The 17,199-nt window shown below is 43.4% G+C and overlaps 3 protein-coding genes across 5 annotated transcripts; 1 reads left to right on the forward strand and 2 right to left on the reverse strand.

Annotated features, from left to right (window-relative positions):
• Window positions 1-54: 54 nt before the first annotated feature.
• On the reverse strand, window positions 55-2,553 carry LOC105889482 (zinc finger protein 184-like). Of its 2 annotated transcripts, none has more exons than XM_031560005.2 (3): window positions 2,187-2,553; window positions 1,648-1,784; window positions 55-1,518 (listed from the first exon to the last, which is right to left on the reverse strand). In XM_031560005.2, the coding sequence occupies exons 1-3, from the start codon at window positions 2,425-2,427 to the stop codon at window positions 265-267; spliced, it is 1,632 nt and encodes a 543-aa protein (XP_031415865.1). In that variant the 5' UTR covers window positions 2,428-2,553; the 3' UTR covers window positions 55-264. The 2 variants fall into 2 exon arrangements, with proteins under 2 accessions (XP_031415865.1, XP_012670784.2); XM_012815330.3 differs by having other exon boundaries at window positions 1,648-1,787; window positions 2,187-2,552.
• Window positions 2,554-3,230: 677 nt separating this feature from the next.
• LOC105889480 (zinc finger protein 813-like) lies at window positions 3,231-9,599 on the reverse strand. Of its 2 annotated transcripts, XR_006151516.1 has the most exons (4): window positions 9,198-9,599; window positions 7,512-7,651; window positions 4,768-7,300; window positions 3,231-3,900 (listed from the first exon to the last, which is right to left on the reverse strand). XR_006151516.1 is itself a non-coding variant. In XM_031559994.2 (3 exons), exons 1-3 carry the CDS (start codon window positions 9,427-9,429, stop codon window positions 4,874-4,876), a joined length of 2,799 nt encoding a protein of 932 aa, XP_031415854.1. In that variant the 5' UTR covers window positions 9,430-9,599; the 3' UTR covers window positions 4,763-4,873. The 2 variants fall into 2 exon arrangements, 1 of the variants encoding a protein (XP_031415854.1); XM_031559994.2 differs by lacking the exon at window positions 3,231-3,900 and having other exon boundaries at window positions 4,763-7,300.
• Window positions 9,600-10,300: 701 nt separating this feature from the next.
• On the forward strand, window positions 10,301-13,682 carry LOC116218407 (zinc finger and SCAN domain-containing protein 21-like). Its single transcript, XM_031560001.2, has 3 exons — window positions 10,301-10,584; window positions 11,064-11,191; window positions 11,370-13,682. Exons 1-3 carry the CDS (start codon window positions 10,425-10,427, stop codon window positions 12,774-12,776), a joined length of 1,695 nt encoding a protein of 564 aa, XP_031415861.1. The 5' UTR covers window positions 10,301-10,424; the 3' UTR covers window positions 12,777-13,682.
• The last annotated feature ends 3,517 nt before the right edge of the window (window positions 13,683-17,199 follow it).

Here is a 17,199-nt window from a genome sequence, read left to right on the forward strand (position 1 = left end):
ACCACAGTAAAAACCTTATTAAAACGATTGCATGTGTGGAGCAGTGATTATCAACCTTGTGAGTAGGCGGCTCATGAAAAGATCATGTGTGAACCTCCCAACATCTGAGTCCAGGAGTAAGTTTGAGAACCCCTAATGAACAACACACAGGCAAATCATAATGATTCTCCTTTTCTTGTTGCGTGGCATTGGCCTACCAAATTTACATCACTGATTTATTCCAGAATTATCTTTTGTGCCATGACTTTAAACTGTGATAAATACCTAGTGTTGTGTCATAACATGTTTCTTGAGATGCCCTGTCTGTGTGAACCTCTTCCCACACACCTTACAGTCGTATGGCTTCTCCCCAGTGTGTATGCGCAGGTGCGACTTCAAGTTACTGGGGTCCACAAAGCCTTTGCCGCAGGTCGTGCATTTGTAACGCATGTCTCTGTGGTGTCCCCGCATGTGCGTGTTGTATGTCATGAGGTGCCGGAACTTTTTCCCGCACAGTGTGCACCCATACGGCTTTTCGTTGGTGTGCACCCGCGAGTGCGAGGCCAGCTCAGGCTTGGTCATGAATCGCTTGCTGCAGACGTCACAGCTGTGCGGCTTCCTGCTGCTGTGGATGAGCTGGTGCGCTGTGAGGTTGAATTGGTAGACATAGGTCTTGCCGCACTGGGCACACTGGTGAGGCCTGCCGGCAGAGTGGACCTGTGCGTGCCGGTTGAGGCCACGCACGCTGGGGAAGGACTTGTCGCAACGGTCGCAGGCGTATGGCCTCTCACCTGTGTGCAGCATGCGGTGGTTCTGCAAGGATGATGCGCTGCACAGTGTGCGCATACACACCTCGCACTGGTTCCTACCAACGCAGCCATCGCCTGGGTGACGTAATCTCCTCTGGGCTATCGTCTTGCTAGTCTTCGGAGAGGTATCACAGTGGGTTAAAGTGACCACTACTTGCCGCTTCTGGGCTGTGGCATCGTCATCATCATTTTCCTGCAAGAGATTTTTTGCCTGGGGTTGGGCTGTTTCCAGAGCCTCTACACAACAGTATTTTGACTTTGACTTCCTGGGGCTTGTCCTTCTAGGCTGGTCATGGTGAGTAACTGGATGTGATCTCAAGCTTTGCTGATCTATTTCACAGTCAACTTGCTCTGTTTTTGGGGTGGCAGCCTCGTTTGGCGTTGCAGACATGCTTCCATCGGCTGCATCTGTTGAGATGGGTGTGGGTGGTTGCAGCAGCATGACAGGCTTTTCCTCCTGTATATCAGGCATCAGGTCGAGAGAGGCATGGAGACTGTCTAAAGGATTAAATCCTTGTATTTGTGATGTCTCAACAGATGCTGATGGAGCAGGTTCTTGTAGAGATTGAGGTGGGGAGGGAGAGGGATTATGGGTGAACGGGGCTGTGGTTTTATCTGATGGACTCGGATCAGCTTGTTGAGACATAACTGGTACCTGAATCTGCTGCACCAGAAAGGGCTTAGGCTGGTCCCCCACCAGCTTTGGGAAGAGACACTTAGGTGTGTAGTCCTGTAAAACAGATGCACAACACACAGGTAGACACCCATCAGTTAAGTTATGGAATGAGGGATGAGTTTATGAAATAAAGTCCAATGTATGAGCAGGGAGAAACGTTCTGTGTACATGAATACAACTCACCTCTTGCTTGATAAGAAGCAACGCAATCTGTTGGTTTCCATCCTGCAAAAGGCCTTGAGGCAAACTTGAAAATATGTCTTTGACGTATTCTCCATATTGGGAAGGACTGCTGGACCGTTCTGCCAGTGTAGGTGTTACTGCTAGTGATACAGAACACTTTTTTAAACAAACACCATTTCGCCAAGACCACAACATCCTGATCACGAGTGCTGATTTAATTAGATAAACTAAGTGAAAATAAAAAGTCCAACAAACTTCAGCCTCGCGAAACAAATTGAATTGGTCTGAATACGTGTAGTCATACTGGCCTGTATGACAGTTTTAAAGAAAGTAAAGGAAGCTGTAAATATACACACTGAGCGTTTATAATTACATCGTCATTACAAAGTTAGAACTGCCCTGCTGTATAAAGACGTTACATAACAGCATGTGTATGGAGTATCCAGTCCATGGTGTAGTCTACCTCCCGTTTACTATCCAGAAACACAGCTGGTACAGGCTAAGCTATATTCTTGAAATAACTGTCATCGATTACTTACCACCACACTGTATGCCGATATCCCGTTTGAATGGATTTCCTTTACATTGAGGGATATGATTGTCGTCTAAACAACGGTCATCTTTTAAATTATCGTTCTGTTTTTTCATCCGAAACGACTCTGCTTTCATTTCTTGCACTGCATTCTCGAAGAGTTTAGTCATTTCAGAAACAGCTGAATGCAAAAGGTTTTCCATAACAGATGTGAACTGAGGCTGAAAATCTTCATGAGTTTTCATCATTGCAGTTTGTCAGCAAGGCTTCGATGACCTCCGTGATTTAAGAGTGTTAAATAAATGTTGTTCACCACTTCCTGCTAGGGTACCGTCATCCCCGCCCACCTACTTCTGTCGTACTATCTCATTCGCCTAGTCGACAATGCTTCTCGAGAAACACGAGGTGGCAGCGTAGACATATACACATATATATACACATGTAGCCTATATGTCTATGGGTAGTAGGCCTACAGCAACTGAAAAAGAACACGCCCCCCTTCACTCTTTATTAATGCCTTGTAAATTACCACTTTATTACGTTAATTTCAAAATATAAAAGTCAGTTAATGTTAAAATGGTGGGCATGCACCCCAAACACATGCAGTGTTTGCTACATAGAGACGAAGCCAGCAGTGTCTGATCTCTGAATTTCTTTGATATGAATTGGGCACGCTTCATTCCCCATGTAAATCTTCCAGCCGCCTATTTTCCTATTGCAGAACAGCTCCTAAGCAAGACCACTGTTAAACCTTCATCACCTGATCACCATTTCAGTAGACGGGTTGTAGTGAAAATCCACAGTGAAGTCCGCAATTAGAAAAACAAAATATATAGAGCTATCCAGCTACCCAGTAGGCCTATGGGTAATTTCATCAATAATTATTGTGAGTAGGAGATCATGAAAAACAAACTGAGAATGTATTATCCCTGAGATTCTCAGAATATCTGAAGGGTTCCACCATTGCATGAAATGATCAAATGCCACTCTTTTTTTCTGACCTGTAGCTGACTACAAACATGTTCACAACCGATGCCAAAGATCCACACTGTTAAACCAACATCAATATATTACATGTTTGTGCTTTGTGTTAAAGCACACCAACAATACAAAGTATAGAAATACTTACAGAATGAGTTTTCCTGACAAACATTATTCTCAGCTACAGATACTCCAACCAAAATACCAAATCAGGAATACATTCTATACCCAGGTGGGCTTTAAATATTAAGCAACATTATGCAGTTTTTCCAAATAATTTTTCAAGATGTTTAGTATAGCTTGACTGTGTAACGTTCTCAAATGACTTGGAATCATGTGAAAGACAAATTCATGTGAGAGACAAATTAACATGCATAAACATAACATGAATTGCCAAACACAATTTAACAGCAAAATCTGCAAAACTTTAAGCCAATTCTCAGCCTTTTTCTCAGTTTTCAATTTTATAAAACACTTTTTGCAAAACATTACACACATAGTTCACTTTCTAAGGCACAACAAACAGACATTGAAAGCTTGTGTGCGCTTTTTTAAGGCACTGCCCCTCAAAATGCATGACATATGCACCCGCTCCAAAGGGGACAAATCAGAAACCTAAGAGGAGGCTGGGTGCAGTTACACAGTCTTTTTTTATGCATAATGAACAAAGGGTCATTTTTTATACTCCTTGCATAGCCTACAATAAAATGTGTATTGAATAGGAAGTTTTTTTCTAATTGACCGATCGCCAGGGCCCCGCCCCCTTAGTTACTGTTGCTACGTCCGACACAATTCCCGGAACTGTCAAGCTAAAAGCCATGGCGAGTACGGGGACAAGCGCTATAGCTGTCAGTGTGGGTGATGATTTTTGGAGTAATACCTCCACGATATCCTCCAGATCAAGGCAAAAGGGACTGCAGTATGCAGTGGAAGGATATCCAAAATATTAAGATCAACAACGAAGTGGACACAACAATAATCGAAGCAAAAGTATACAGGTCTCAATAAAAAAAATGAGAAACCCTATGACCTCTTCATTAAATGCAACCAGCACAAACCTTGTAGACTAGTCATGTTATTTCACCACTGGGTAAGATATGTATATAATATTTCAAGCTAGCTAATAACCTACAAAGATTCTTTATTCTTATTATTTATTCCGTCTCTGGCGAGACACTCTGGTACTGGAGGTATCTATCGATCTAGCTAGCTAGGATGGTGACAATCTAGAGAACAGTGCAGTAACGTACCAGTGTGGATCAAGATAGCTGCTAGTGACGTTATTGTTCAAGGGATGTGTGTGCATGTTGCTGAAAGTATTTCACAATCACTGTAGTGATAACTTGCTTGTAAAATGATGATCCTGATGTAATGCTATGGCTTTGTATCAGATCGCCAGGTTATTGCTCTCAGGTTGTGCCTTATGCATACCCCTCTAATCTAATATCCCTCTAATCTCTGTGTCAGATCTAAAAGTCCCGTAAGCACACTGCTTCACCATGCTGCTCAGACCTCAAAGTTGTCGGACCTTCTTCTCTTAGTAGCGGTTGCTAAGGTATGATTGGACGAGGGCCGTTCTAGGGAGGAGTTTCGCGATCGGTCAATTGTCTACTGGGGGCCTGCCATGAAAGGTTTAGGAACCACTGATATAGATCCTTATATTCTTGTAGCATGGCACTAATCACATACCACTGACTTATGATGTAATGATCTTCATTTCCCTGTGCTATGACTCAAACCTGTGATTAACCCTAGTGTTTCCTGACATGGGCCCTTACTGACATGATAGCGAAGACCACTTGATAGTCTGAACTTTTTGCCACAGATCTTGCACTGATATGGCTTCTCTCCAGTGTGTATTCGCTTGTGTTCTCTTAGAGAGCTGCGGTCCTTAAATCGACTGCCACAGGTCAGGCAACTGTAAGGCTTCTCTCCAGTGTGTGTCCTCTTGTGACGCCACAGTGTCCCCAGTAGTGAAAATCCCTTGCCGCACAGAGTGCAGATGTGAGGCTTTTCTACCCCGTGCGTGCGCATGTGAGTGCCCTTCGACATTTCAGACAGAAAACGTTTGCCACACAAGCTGCAGGAAAATGGCCCCTCCCCTGTGTGTGTAATCTTGTGACGCGTGAGCACACTGAAAAAATTGAACGTTTTGCCACACTCCAAGCACTGATGATGCTTGGCTGCTGTGTGAATACGAAGGTGACATCTGAGGCCACTCCGATCAGGAAAAGTCTTTCCACACACGTCACAGACGAAGGGTCTCTCCCTGTGGACTCTCTGGTGGTGCTCCAGAGAAGAGGCACTGCTCAGCACCCGCCCACACACCTCACATTGATGCTTGCCAGGTCGGTTCTTGCTAGGCTGCTTGGAACTCTTATTGGTTGTTTCCTTGCAAACCTTTGTGGGAACATAGCATGTGGATGCATTGGTGTCATTTTCTTGCAGGATATTTTCTGCATTGGGTTTAGGTGTGTCCAGATCCACCAGGTGACGATATATTGACTTTGACTTCCTAGGCATTAACCTTCTAGGCTGACCTTGGTAGCTCAGTTTAGCTACATCCTTTGTAGCAGATACGCTTCCATCGGCTGCATCTGTCAGGGAACTGGTTAGTGTGGGTGTGGGTGGCTGCAACAGCCTCACATACTTTTCCTTCTGTGTGTCAGTCATCAGTTCTAAAGTGGCATGGAAATGGTCTGAGGGAAATCCCAAGCTTTGCTGATCTATTTCATCGTCAGCTTGCTCTGTTTCCACAGTAGCGACATCCTCCAAGCGCTGATAACAGCTGTCCGATGTGTGAATAAGCATATGACCACTGAGGCTTCTCTCAGTGGGAAAAACCTTCCCACACTTGGAACATACACTGTCTCTCATCACACTGTGGACCTTCCAGTGGCGCTTCAGATGAGAGGCACTGCTGAGGACACGCTCACACACCTCACACTTGTACTCGTTTCTGTGGCTCCTGCCAAGTTGACTCTTGAGCTGTTCATTCTTGCCAGGCTGGTTCCTGCTAGGCCAATTGTAACTCTTCTTGCCTGTTTTTTTTCGAACCTTTGTGGGAACATGGAATGTGGAGGCACTGGTGGCATTTGCATGCTGGATATTTTCTCCATCGTGTTGAGGTGTTTCCAAATCCACCAGGTGACGATATACTGACTTTGACTTCCTAGCACTTAACCTTCTAGACTGATCTTGGTGAATCTTTTGGTGAGATCCCAAGCTTTGCTGATCTATTTTATCGTCAGCTTGCCTTGTTTCCACAGTAGCGACATCCTCCAAGCGCTGATAACAGCTGTCCGATGTGTGAATAAGCATATGACCACTGAGGCTTCTCTCAGTGGGAAAAACCTTCCCACACTTGGAACATACACTGTCTCTCATCACACTGTGGACCTTCCAGTGGCGCTTCAGATGAGAGGCACTGCTGAGGACACGCTCACACACCTCACACTTGTACTCGTTTCTGTGGCTCCTGCCAAGTTGACTCTTGAGCTGTTCATTCTTGCCAGGCTGGTTCCTGCTAGGCCAATTGTAACTCTTCTTGCCTGTTTTTTTTCGAACCTTTGTGGGAACATGGAATGTGGAGGCACTGGTGGCATTTGCATGCTGGATATTTTCTCCATCGTGTTGAGGTGTTTCCAAATCCACCAGGGGACGATATACTGACTTTGACTTCCTAGCACTTAACCTTCTAGGCTGACCTTGGTAGCTCAGTTTAGCTACATCCTTTGTAGCAGATATGCTTCCATCGGCTGCATCTGTCAGGGAACTGGTTGGTGTGGGTGTGGGTGGCTGCAACAGCCTCACATACTTTTCCTTCTGTGTGTCAGTCATCAGTTCTAAAGAGGCATGGAAATAGTCTGAGGGATTTAATTCTTGACTTTGAGGTGTTTCAACAGGTGCTGGCAGAGCACACTCTTGCACAGCTTGAGGTATGGATGAAGTGGGATTATGGGTGAACGGACTTGTGGCGTTATCTGGCATACCCTGGTATGGAGATGGTCTGACTGGTAACACACCAGCTTCCTGAGACATAACTGATGCCTCAATATGCTGCACCAGAAAGGGTTTTGGGCAGTCTTCTGCAAGCTTTGGCAAGAGACAAGCAGGGGTGTAGTCATACATATCTGCCTCCTTTGAAACAGACACAGAAAAAACAAACAGTCAGACAGAGAGACACAGAGACATCCAGAGATCATCTCAATGAATAATATGGGGTAGAATGTATTTTGAGCCAAGTATTCTAATGTATGACTATAAAATTGTAGGCTATACTGGATGACATTAATTCTTATATACTGTGCAAACAGGGAAAGGTTATGTGTGTTTAAGCAGAACCACTGACCTCTGGCTTGATAAAGAGCAACGTAAACTGTTGGTTTTCGTCCTGTAAAAGACCTGGAAACGAACCCGAAAATCTGGTTTTGTCTGTGTCTTCATGTTGTGAACCAGGGCTGCAGGACCGCTCCACCACCATAGGCGTTACTGCCAATGAGAAAAATCACCATTTCACGTAATCATTTTACTCACACACAGGGCAAGACAATATAAGCTACCTTATACTAAAATCTGCAAAGCCTGTGGTGAAAACGGTGAGGAAATGGACCAACGAGTCAAAGCTGGAGCTACAGGCCTGCTTTGACTGCACTGACTGGAGTGTTTTTGAGGCCGCATCTACATCACTGGACGAACTCACTGACACTGTGACGTCATACATCAGACTTTGTGAAGGCATGTGTGTACCCACCAAAACGTACTGCATCTTTAATAACAATAAACCGTGGTTCACAGCAAAGCTCAAGCAGCTTCGTCAAGCCAAAGAGGAGGCCTTCAGGAGTGGGGACAGGATCCTGTACAACCAGGCCAGAAACACACTGACTAAGGAGATCAGAGTAGCAAAGAGAAGCTACTCTGAAAAGCAGGTTTTCAGCTAACCACCGTGCGTCAGTGTGGAGAGGCCTGCAGGACATCACCAACTATAGGAAAACCTCCCCCCACTCCATGGAGAACCCTGGCAATCTGAATGTGATTTAATGCAGGTTTGATCACCCCACATTCACACCCGCTCCAACTCACACAATCATCTGCACCCCGTTATCAACTTCGACGGTTTCATCCGCCATCTTTTTTTAAATTTGTCTCTGGTTAGGGATTGGCGCAGAGAGTTATGGGTAATACCTACCGCCATAAGACAGCAAGGCAGCTCATATGCGCTCTTGAAAAATTACCGTTATGTGACGTATTTCAAGGTATCTTACTAAAGCGGAAGAGAGGGTTTAAGACATTTCGAACAGTCCTTGCTCTCTTAATAGGAAGGAATGAAGGAAGGAAGGAAGGGAGCATTTTAAGCCTATTCGAACAGGCCCCAGATCTCTGTTCGCCAAAACCTCCAGACACTTCCCCCTCGCCATCTCACTACTGAACAGCTAACCCACTGTGGCACTGTGAAATAACCCTGGATCATTATAATAACCACTGTACAATTACTCCCACAATCATATTTATTTATTTCACCCTTCCTACTCATACCGTCAAATATTTATCCCTGCACTTTTTGGACTCTCCACTTCTTTGCACTATTGTTGTGTTAAAATTCACAGCTCCTGTATATAGGCATTCCTCCTTGTATATACTTTTTTAGACTTCTTAGACCGTTGCACTTTGTATTGTTTTGTGATGTATATTCTGTGTAAGCACACTGAGAGCCACTTTACCAAGTCAAATTCCTTGTTTGTGCAAACTTGCACAGTTGGCCAATAAAACCTGATTCTGATACACATGTCCAGGGGGGCTCACACAATGAGCTGCTGTCGTCTCAAGTTAAGCTTCCAACTGCCACCTACTTAAGTCTAACTTCACTGATATGGCATGCCGCAAAATAATACGTGAATACGTACGGTAACCTGGTAAATACGCAAGAAGTCTATTATAGCGGTGTAAATGGATCGGAAATTCCGAGGGGGACGGAATCTGGTGTTTTACCTAGATGCGCCGAGAAACAGGCTACAGTTCACTTTCATCGCTCACTTACCGCGAACTTGTACGCCGATATCTCGTGTGCATGGATTTCCACTCCATTCCGGTATACTTCTTTGGTATGAACAAAGAGTATCTTTATCGTTCTGTTTTTGTATCCATGCGTGCTCTGCTTTCAATTCCTGCACTGCACTTTCGAAGAGTTTCGTCGTTTCAGTAACAGCTAAATGCAAAAGGTTCTCCATAACAGATGTGAACTGACGTTGAAAATCTTCAATATTTCCCATTATGCCAACTTTTTAGCCAGGTTGAAATTACCACCTTCCAAACCTAACTGCCTGAATTCATATAGTGTTGTTGGATCCGACCTCCCCGTTTCGCCCCGGCTACTGCTCTATTGCCATTGGCCAGCGTCTCTTAACATATAGTACCGTCAGTCTAGAATGATCAGGTGGTACAATCCATCCTACTGGATTCGGGGTGGGACAGTTACGGGCCCCGTTTCCATTATCTGGTCAACCACATAAAGACTACTTTAAAGTGCGGTAAAGACTAAAGTAAAGTAAAGACTACTTTAAGTGCGGTGACAAACAGCTGTCACAGCTGGGGCATTTGCAGGTCTTTGTCCAGTGTCTCTCGTTGTATGTTCTAGTCCTTCTTGTGCGCACTGCTGCCATTGCAAATCGTGCAGAACTGTCTAAATGCCATATGGATTCTGTCCTATCATCTGTTCTTTCGGTCCTTGTTAAGTCTTTTGTTAATAGCAATATATATAGCATAACCACGCATGGTGCTGGCAAAAACAGATCGCGAATGGTCTTTTCTACTGAACAACGGAGTGAAAAGTTGTCTGATCTAATTGATTTTATTTGTGAATTTAGTGACTTTCTCCTAGAATTCTGGCTCTGACTCAATTCCCTCTGGTCCTCTGTCCATAACTTCATTAACTTCATTAATTATACTTAAATACCACCATATATGACTTAAGGGGCTCCGAATTCATATTTATAGTTATAGTGGTTATTTGAACAATAACCGATACTTTGTATTTTCCATTAACCAAACCAAACTAAGTGGTGGTTAACCAATCAGAAAGCGGAGGAGGACTGTCCTACTTCTGATCCAGTAACAACACTGAGCGAATGAGATCGGACGACAGTAGTATGTCCCTGCTGCTGATGGTGGAACAGTAGCAGGAAGTGTGGGAACAACAACACAACTTCCACATTCACGAGACCTCAAATCAGGAAGGTGGTCATTGAAGCCTTGCTGAAAAACTGCAATGATGGCAACTCAAGAAGATTTTCAACGTCAGTTCACATCTATTATGGAAAACCTTTTGCATTCAGCTGTTTCCGAAACGACGAAGCTCTTCGAGAATGCAGTGCAAGAAATGAAAGCAGAGGTGGTCCGGATAAGAAAACAGAACGACAACATAAAAGGTAACCTTTACTCAGACGAGAATCCTATCCCCACGTGTAAAGGAAATCCGTGCCAACGTACAGTGTGGTTGTATGTGGTGAATGAAGTTATTTTAAACATATTGGCGGCCGTTCGGGATATTAAACAAGGGAAAATAGGCCTAACGTTATGCCATGGACTGGCTACTCGCTACTATGTAACGTAGGGTTTAGCCTACACAGTGGCCCTGTTGTCATTAAATGATCCATACCTGATCCATACCCATAAATGATAATGTAATTGCGAACGGTCAGCATGTATACAGTTTAATTTACTTTCCTTAAAACTGTACGCAAATATGACCACGTATCCTAACTAGTCAAACTGTTTTCGCAAGGCTGAAGTTTGGTATTTATTCTTAGTTTAATTAATCAAATTTGCACTCGTGATCAGGACGATGTAGGTATTGGAGACTTCTACCACTGTGGTTGTGTTTAATGGCGATCTATCTCTCTGACAGTAACATCAGCCCTGGTGGAACAGTCCTGCAGCCCTTGTTTGCAACATGGAGAGAACAACGAGGGCAGAAATTCGCCCCCCGATCCAGATGGAAACCAACAGTTTACGTTGCTTTTTATCAAACAAGAGGTGAGTTGTATTCATGCACACATAACGATTTTTCTTTTCTTATACATAGGACTGTATTTCATACAATCATTCATTAGAGTGCTTCTCACAACATGTATACTCCCCCATATTTAAAGTGCATTGATTAACTGAGTTGATGGGTGTCTGTCTGCCTGTGTGTTGTGCACCTGTTTTAAAGGAGGCAGACCTGTATGACCACACGCCTTCCTGCCTCTTTCCGCTTGCAGAAGACGAGTCAAAGCCCTTTGTGGTGCAGCAGATTGAGACACCAGTTTTGTCTCAAGAAGCTGATCCTAGTCCATCAGATAAAACCTCAGCCCCGTTCACCCATAATCCCACTCCTTCCCCACCTCAATCTGCGCAAGAGCCTGCTCCATCAGCATCTGTTGGGACATCACAAATACAAGAATTTAATCCTTTAGACAGTCTCCATGTCTCTCTCGACCTGATGCCTGATATACAGGAGGAAAAGCCTGTCATGCTGCTGCAACCACCCACACCCATCTCAACAGATGCAGCCGATGGAAGCATGTCTGCAACACCAAACGAGCCTGCCACCCCAAAAACAGAGCAAGTTGACTGTGAAATAGATCAGCAAAGCTTGAGATCACATCCAGCGACTCACCACGACCAGCCTAGAAGGACAAGCCCCAGGAAGTCAAAGTCAAAATACTGTTGTGTGGTGGCCCAACCCCAGGCAAAAAATGTCCTACAGGAAAATGATGACGACGATTCCACAGCCCAGAAGCGGCAAGCAGTGGTCACTTTAACCCATCAGCAAAGCTTGAGATCACATCCAGTGACTCCCCATGACCAGCCTAAAAGAACAAGCACCAGGCAGTCAAAGTATCGCTGCCTGTTGGGTGTGGAAGCACCTCAGCCTAATGCACAAGATATCCAGCAATCAAATGAGACCAGTGTTCCCAAAAATGTTCACAAGGAAACAGGCAAGAATAGTTCCAAGCAGCCTGACAAGGACAAACCTGGCAAGAACCACAGACACAAGAACCAGTGTGAGGTGTGTGGGCGGATCCTGAGCAGTGCCTCTTCTCTGGAGCACCACCAGAGAGTCCACAGAGGGGAGAGACCCTTTGTGTGTGACATGTGTGGGAAGTCTTTTCCTGATGGGAAAGGCCTCAGACGTCACCTTCTTATTCACACAGCAGGCAAGCGTCATCAGTGCTTGGAGTGTGGCAAAATGTTTGTCTATCTCTTCCACCTCACCAGTCACCAGGTTACCCACACAGGCCAGAGGCCTTTTCCCTGCAATGTCTGTGAGAAGCACTTTTCATCCAAGGCAACACTGGCCAATCACACACGCCTGCACACAGGAGAAAAGCCTTTCGGCTGCACTCTGTGTGGCAGGACATTCACGCACCGAATATCATTCAACACCCACATGCAGAGACACAGAGGAGAAAGACGTTATGTTTGCTTGACCTGTAACAAACGATTTATGGACCCCAACAACCTGAAAGCCCACAAGCGCATACACACCGGGGAGAGGCCATATCAGTGCAAGATGTGTGGCAAGAGATTCATACAGTCAGCACATCTCAAGAAACATGCCAAGACACAACACTAAGGATTTATCACAGATGCGGTCCTTGATTCTAATCCAATCATTATTTTTTGTCAAATTCATGCTTCACTCACTGCGTTGCAATGCGTTGATCCAACGGATGATGGAGGAGGTGTCTGGCGCATGGGGTTGTGTTGTTAACGGAGACGTTTATATTAAGATTGACAGGTCAACAAACCAATCGTGCTTCTATCGTGCTGATGACCTTGTGGGTAGTAGCATGCTAACATTAGATAGGTCCCCTCAGACGCATTTTTCAGTTACAATAACAGGGTTTTTACATTGTACAGTGTCTATTTCTCTGTAACTTAAAAAAAAATCTAAGCAAAATAAAGTCAAACAAACAACTTTTAGGTACAAATATGACCATCTACGGAGTTTGGTCCGCCATCTTTATTTTTTGAGCTTCGCGCTCTTGAGACGTGACCATAAACGCAATCTGATTTGCTAGCGCCTGTGCTGTCGTATTTTCATGAAAGGCGATTTGATTAGCTGACGCATGCGTTGCCTCTCGAAAAGTAGAAAAATGTTCAACTCTCGCCTCAAGCAACACATGCAACGCAACGCAACCTTGACGAATCAACGCATTCCAACGCAATCGTGTGAGCCAGCTGTAAGCAAATAGCTCCTTGTGGTCCTCTTGCTCTTCGTTCAGTGTGTGCGCTCAAAAAATCCTCTGGTGTTTCCTTCTGTTCTCCACCTCTTTTACTTTCATCAGTCTGAGCTCATTTATTGGCCAACAACCTAAATTTGAATAGTTCACCCGCCATGAAATGATATACCGTGGTTGGTTACAAGCTTACATAGCTGTTAAGTAGTGACATTGTTGGATATATTTGATTGATATAATACATATAAACTGTGTTATGATGTATAAAATGTGTTTTTATAAATATTTCTGTGTGGTTACACCCATTGTAGTAGACTATTTTTTCTATAGTGTGGATAGAACTGATTGTTGTAGTTCTGACTGTGTCCTTGTGTTGTAGGGTAATCATGTTTGTCTTTAAAAAAATAAAGGTTGAGGTGAGAATGAAAGCACGGGGAACACCCAGTTTCATATGCATCAAGGTTGGGGGATATGTTTAGTTCATACAGTGGAGTGGCAAATGCAACAGAACTAGATCCTGCACCCATGTGTCAAGATCTTTCTTTGCACATTGACTCAAACCCTCCATATGAGGAAATCAAAAATGACCCAAACTCCAACATGATCATTGAAAACAAAATTATGAACTGTAAAAGCCCTGGCCATACGATTGATGACAGACAAAACAAGAGACAAATACAGCACCAGGATACCCTAATTTTTCTAATTGTTAACACAAAGCCAAAAGCCTCAGGAGAAGCAATCCAGTGGAAGTGGTCATTTGCTATGCGGTGAAGGGGATGGTCATATTGTGAGACAATGCCCGGGTAGTGGAGAAGATGGTCATATCGCAAGACAATAGTCTAGAGATGCAAGACAAAAGACCCAAAGAAGAAGCCATTCACACCCGCCCAGACTAATCACTGGATAGTGTTTGAAGATACTGACTATAGCTCAGTCCAAAGCAGGTGATAAATGGAATGATTGGATTGGAATTCCAAATGGTTTTGATGGGGGGGGGGGCTGTAATTGCGAAACTGCACTGTCTTGCAAATGTTCAGGTGTTAAGGTTGCATGTTCTTGAGTGTGTTAACATTCTCGGATCAGACATGCGATAGACTCTATGGACAAAACAGACCAATAGAGAATCACTAAGCAGCCTCTCAGGACTTTGAGAAAGTGATTTTCACCGACATTTGTGCATGCACATGGATATGCACACGCTCACCCATACAAACAGATGCACACAGTTACTATGGCTGAAATATGGAACATTATGACTGTGATATGACTGTGATATACAACACACCTACATAGACACATATAGTATACACACGCACAGGCTGATTAAAAATAAAATACATGCCATGATGTTTTATGACAATTCTGGCCCATTTATATCATGTTTTGGATGTCAGATGCCATTGTGTTTTAATCATCTTAGACAGTCTCCTTGGCTGTGGTGGTTTTCAAATAGTTCTCTCTCAAACCTGAGAAAAATTATAGTGCCATATTACTATTACTATGATAAGTTACCTGTTGCGTCTGGTGATGGTCTGGGTAATGAGTCCGATGACGGGTAAGACTGCATAATGGCAGTCTTTAGCAGGACCTCACCACCAAAGGGCACCTCTTTGAAAGGTGCGATTGAGAAAAACAGTTGGACGTGCTGCTTAGACGTTGGACGTATGGTTACGTTTCTCTGACCTTTCACCTGAGATGGTTCTCAATGGCCTACCCTATTCCCATACTACAATTGGTGGCTATCATTTACCACCTCAGTTGCTTGAGCCAAGGCGTCAGTGCAAAATCAGGATGTTGACCTTTTCTTTGACACCATGATAATCATAATCTTCCAAATGGTAGTTTTATCACATTTAGTGGTCAAAGCGGTTGCTCTGTCATGGTTCATTTCCCCAGGCAGGATATACTGTAATTCCATACAGTGCCCACACAACACACGATACAAAACATGGAAACATACTTACAGAATGGTTTTGCTGAATCGGCTATAGTATCAGATCCATACATTTAGGAATATAGACCAAATTAGGAATATATTTTCCTGTAATTTTATTTTAATAATTCAACTTTAGGTAAATATACACAAACTGGAATGTACTCATGGGGCTGAGAAAGAAAGAAAAATTATAAGGGCACTGATTGCCCATGATATTAAGATTTTTTTTCAAATAATAAAATGTAAAGTACCTATAATGAAATGGCACTATATCTTATACAATACTGTATAGTGACACAAACTTCATAAACATTCGATGTTTAACACAACATTATTCTCAACCTTATTCATATCATAATAATATATCAAAGGTTCACAAATCATTTGTTACAGGTCAAGCAAACGTAACGCCTCTCTCCTCTGTGTCTCTGCATGTGGGTGTTGAAGGATATCCGGTGCGTGAACGTCCTGCCACACACACTGAGTACAGCCAAAAGGCTTTTGTCCTCTGTGCAGGCATGTGTGAGTGGCCAGTGTTGACTTGGATGTAAAGTGCTTGCCACGGATGGTGCAGGGAAAAGGCCTCTCGCATGTGTGGGTAACCTGGTGACTGGTGAGGTGGAAGAGATAGACGAACATTGTCTGGTAAGGCACTGGTGGAGGGCAACTCTTGTGATGGCTCACAGAAACCGTCAAACATAAGAGCAGCTGCAGAAGGCAACAGCGACACTGGGTCATCTTCCGATAGATCAGATCTTGGATTATTAATATGAATCCTAGTCAGTGCTCTAATGCATTTTATTGCCATAATGTATTTAATTATCATATAATAATCTAATATCAAAAACATCACTTGTGACCCTCCTGGTTAATTTAGTCCTCTTCCTTGATTGACATGAACATAACGATGCTTAAATGTCCATTTAACTCTTTTCTAATTGAATCACAGTCATCACATCCCACAGTATGGGAAGCTATACCATTAGCCACCATATTACTGTGCAAACATGCAGGTGGTTGTATATCAAAGGACAACGACTGCTCTAAAGACAGGCCTTTAAATCAGAGCAGGTCACTTGTTTTGACCAGAAAGGCGGTTCTGTTGTTTATTGAACAAGGTCTCGATAAAGGTAGTTGTCCAGTTCTTCAAGCATGGAGAGCGTGATGTCACAAGCCTTTTCTCCCTTCCTATACACCAGTGGTCACCAACCTTTTTTGGCCAAAGATCACAACCTCTGCCGTGGTGACAGGCAAGATCTACCTATTGAGGCGTTGAGAGAAAAAGACTGTCCAGACTCCAGACTGTACTTACAACTTTTTATTTAGCCTAATTATAATTGAATGAAATTAAACACTTTGGTCCAGCTTTCAAATTGAACACCAAGAACACACTAAATCACTTAATTTCAGTGCAACATAAAAAGGAAAATATTTGTTAACCGCACACAATATGAACAAGAAAAAACACATTTGCAATGAGCAGGCTGGATATGAACTGCTTTATTTATCAACTGAAGTTACAGCACTGACAATCTTTGTTTTCAGATCATTTGACAGTTGTTTTGAGCCCCCCATGTTGCCACTCTTCAGAGGAGAATCAAGGAGAAGCACATCTTGCAATTGGCAACCTTAGATAGTTTTTCTAATGATTGAATGCACCTTTCTATGGAATTGAAGGCTTAAAAAGCTAATCAGACTAATTATGTGTTGCAATTATTCAGTATTGAGTAGTTACAGGTCTTCAAATCATGAAAATGATTAGGGTGCCTAAATATTTGCACAGCCTATTTTTCACATTTGATTTAATTTCACACAATTAAATACTGCTACACTAAATATCTTTGTCTGGAAAACACCCCAGTACTCAGTGTTAGCTA

Source organism: Clupea harengus, chromosome 22 (assembly GCF_900700415.2).
Source record: "Clupea harengus chromosome 22, Ch_v2.0.2, whole genome shotgun sequence".
NCBI lineage: Eukaryota > Metazoa > Chordata > Actinopteri > Clupeiformes > Clupeidae > Clupea > Clupea harengus.

Coding starts and splice junctions, on each gene's coding strand:
- LOC105889482 (XM_012815330.3), bottom strand. CDS start 2,427: ATGATGAAAACTCATGAAGATTTTCAGCCTCAGTTCACATCTGTTATG. Junction 1,788..2,186: donor TATCGGCATACAGTGTGGTG/GTAAGTAATCGA, acceptor CTGTATCACTAG/CAGTAACACCTACACTGGCA. Junction 1,519..1,647: donor TGCTTCTTATCAAGCAAGAG/GTGAGTTGTATT, acceptor TCTGTTTTACAG/GACTACACACCTAAGTGTCT.
- LOC105889480 (XM_031559994.2), bottom strand. CDS start 9,429: ATGGGAAATATTGAAGATTTTCAACGTCAGTTCACATCTGTTATGGAG. Junction 7,652..9,197: donor TATCGGCGTACAAGTTCGCG/GTAAGTGAGCGA, acceptor TCTCATTGGCAG/TAACGCCTATGGTGGTGGAG. Junction 7,301..7,511: donor TGCTCTTTATCAAGCCAGAG/GTCAGTGGTTCT, acceptor TCTGTTTCAAAG/GAGGCAGATATGTATGACTA.
- LOC116218407 (XM_031560001.2), top strand. CDS start 10,425: ATGATGGCAACTCAAGAAGATTTTCAACGTCAGTTCACATCTATTATG. Junction 10,585..11,063: donor ACAGAACGACAACATAAAAG/GTAACCTTTACT, acceptor TCTCTCTGACAG/TAACATCAGCCCTGGTGGAA. Junction 11,192..11,369: donor TGCTTTTTATCAAACAAGAG/GTGAGTTGTATT, acceptor CCTGTTTTAAAG/GAGGCAGACCTGTATGACCA.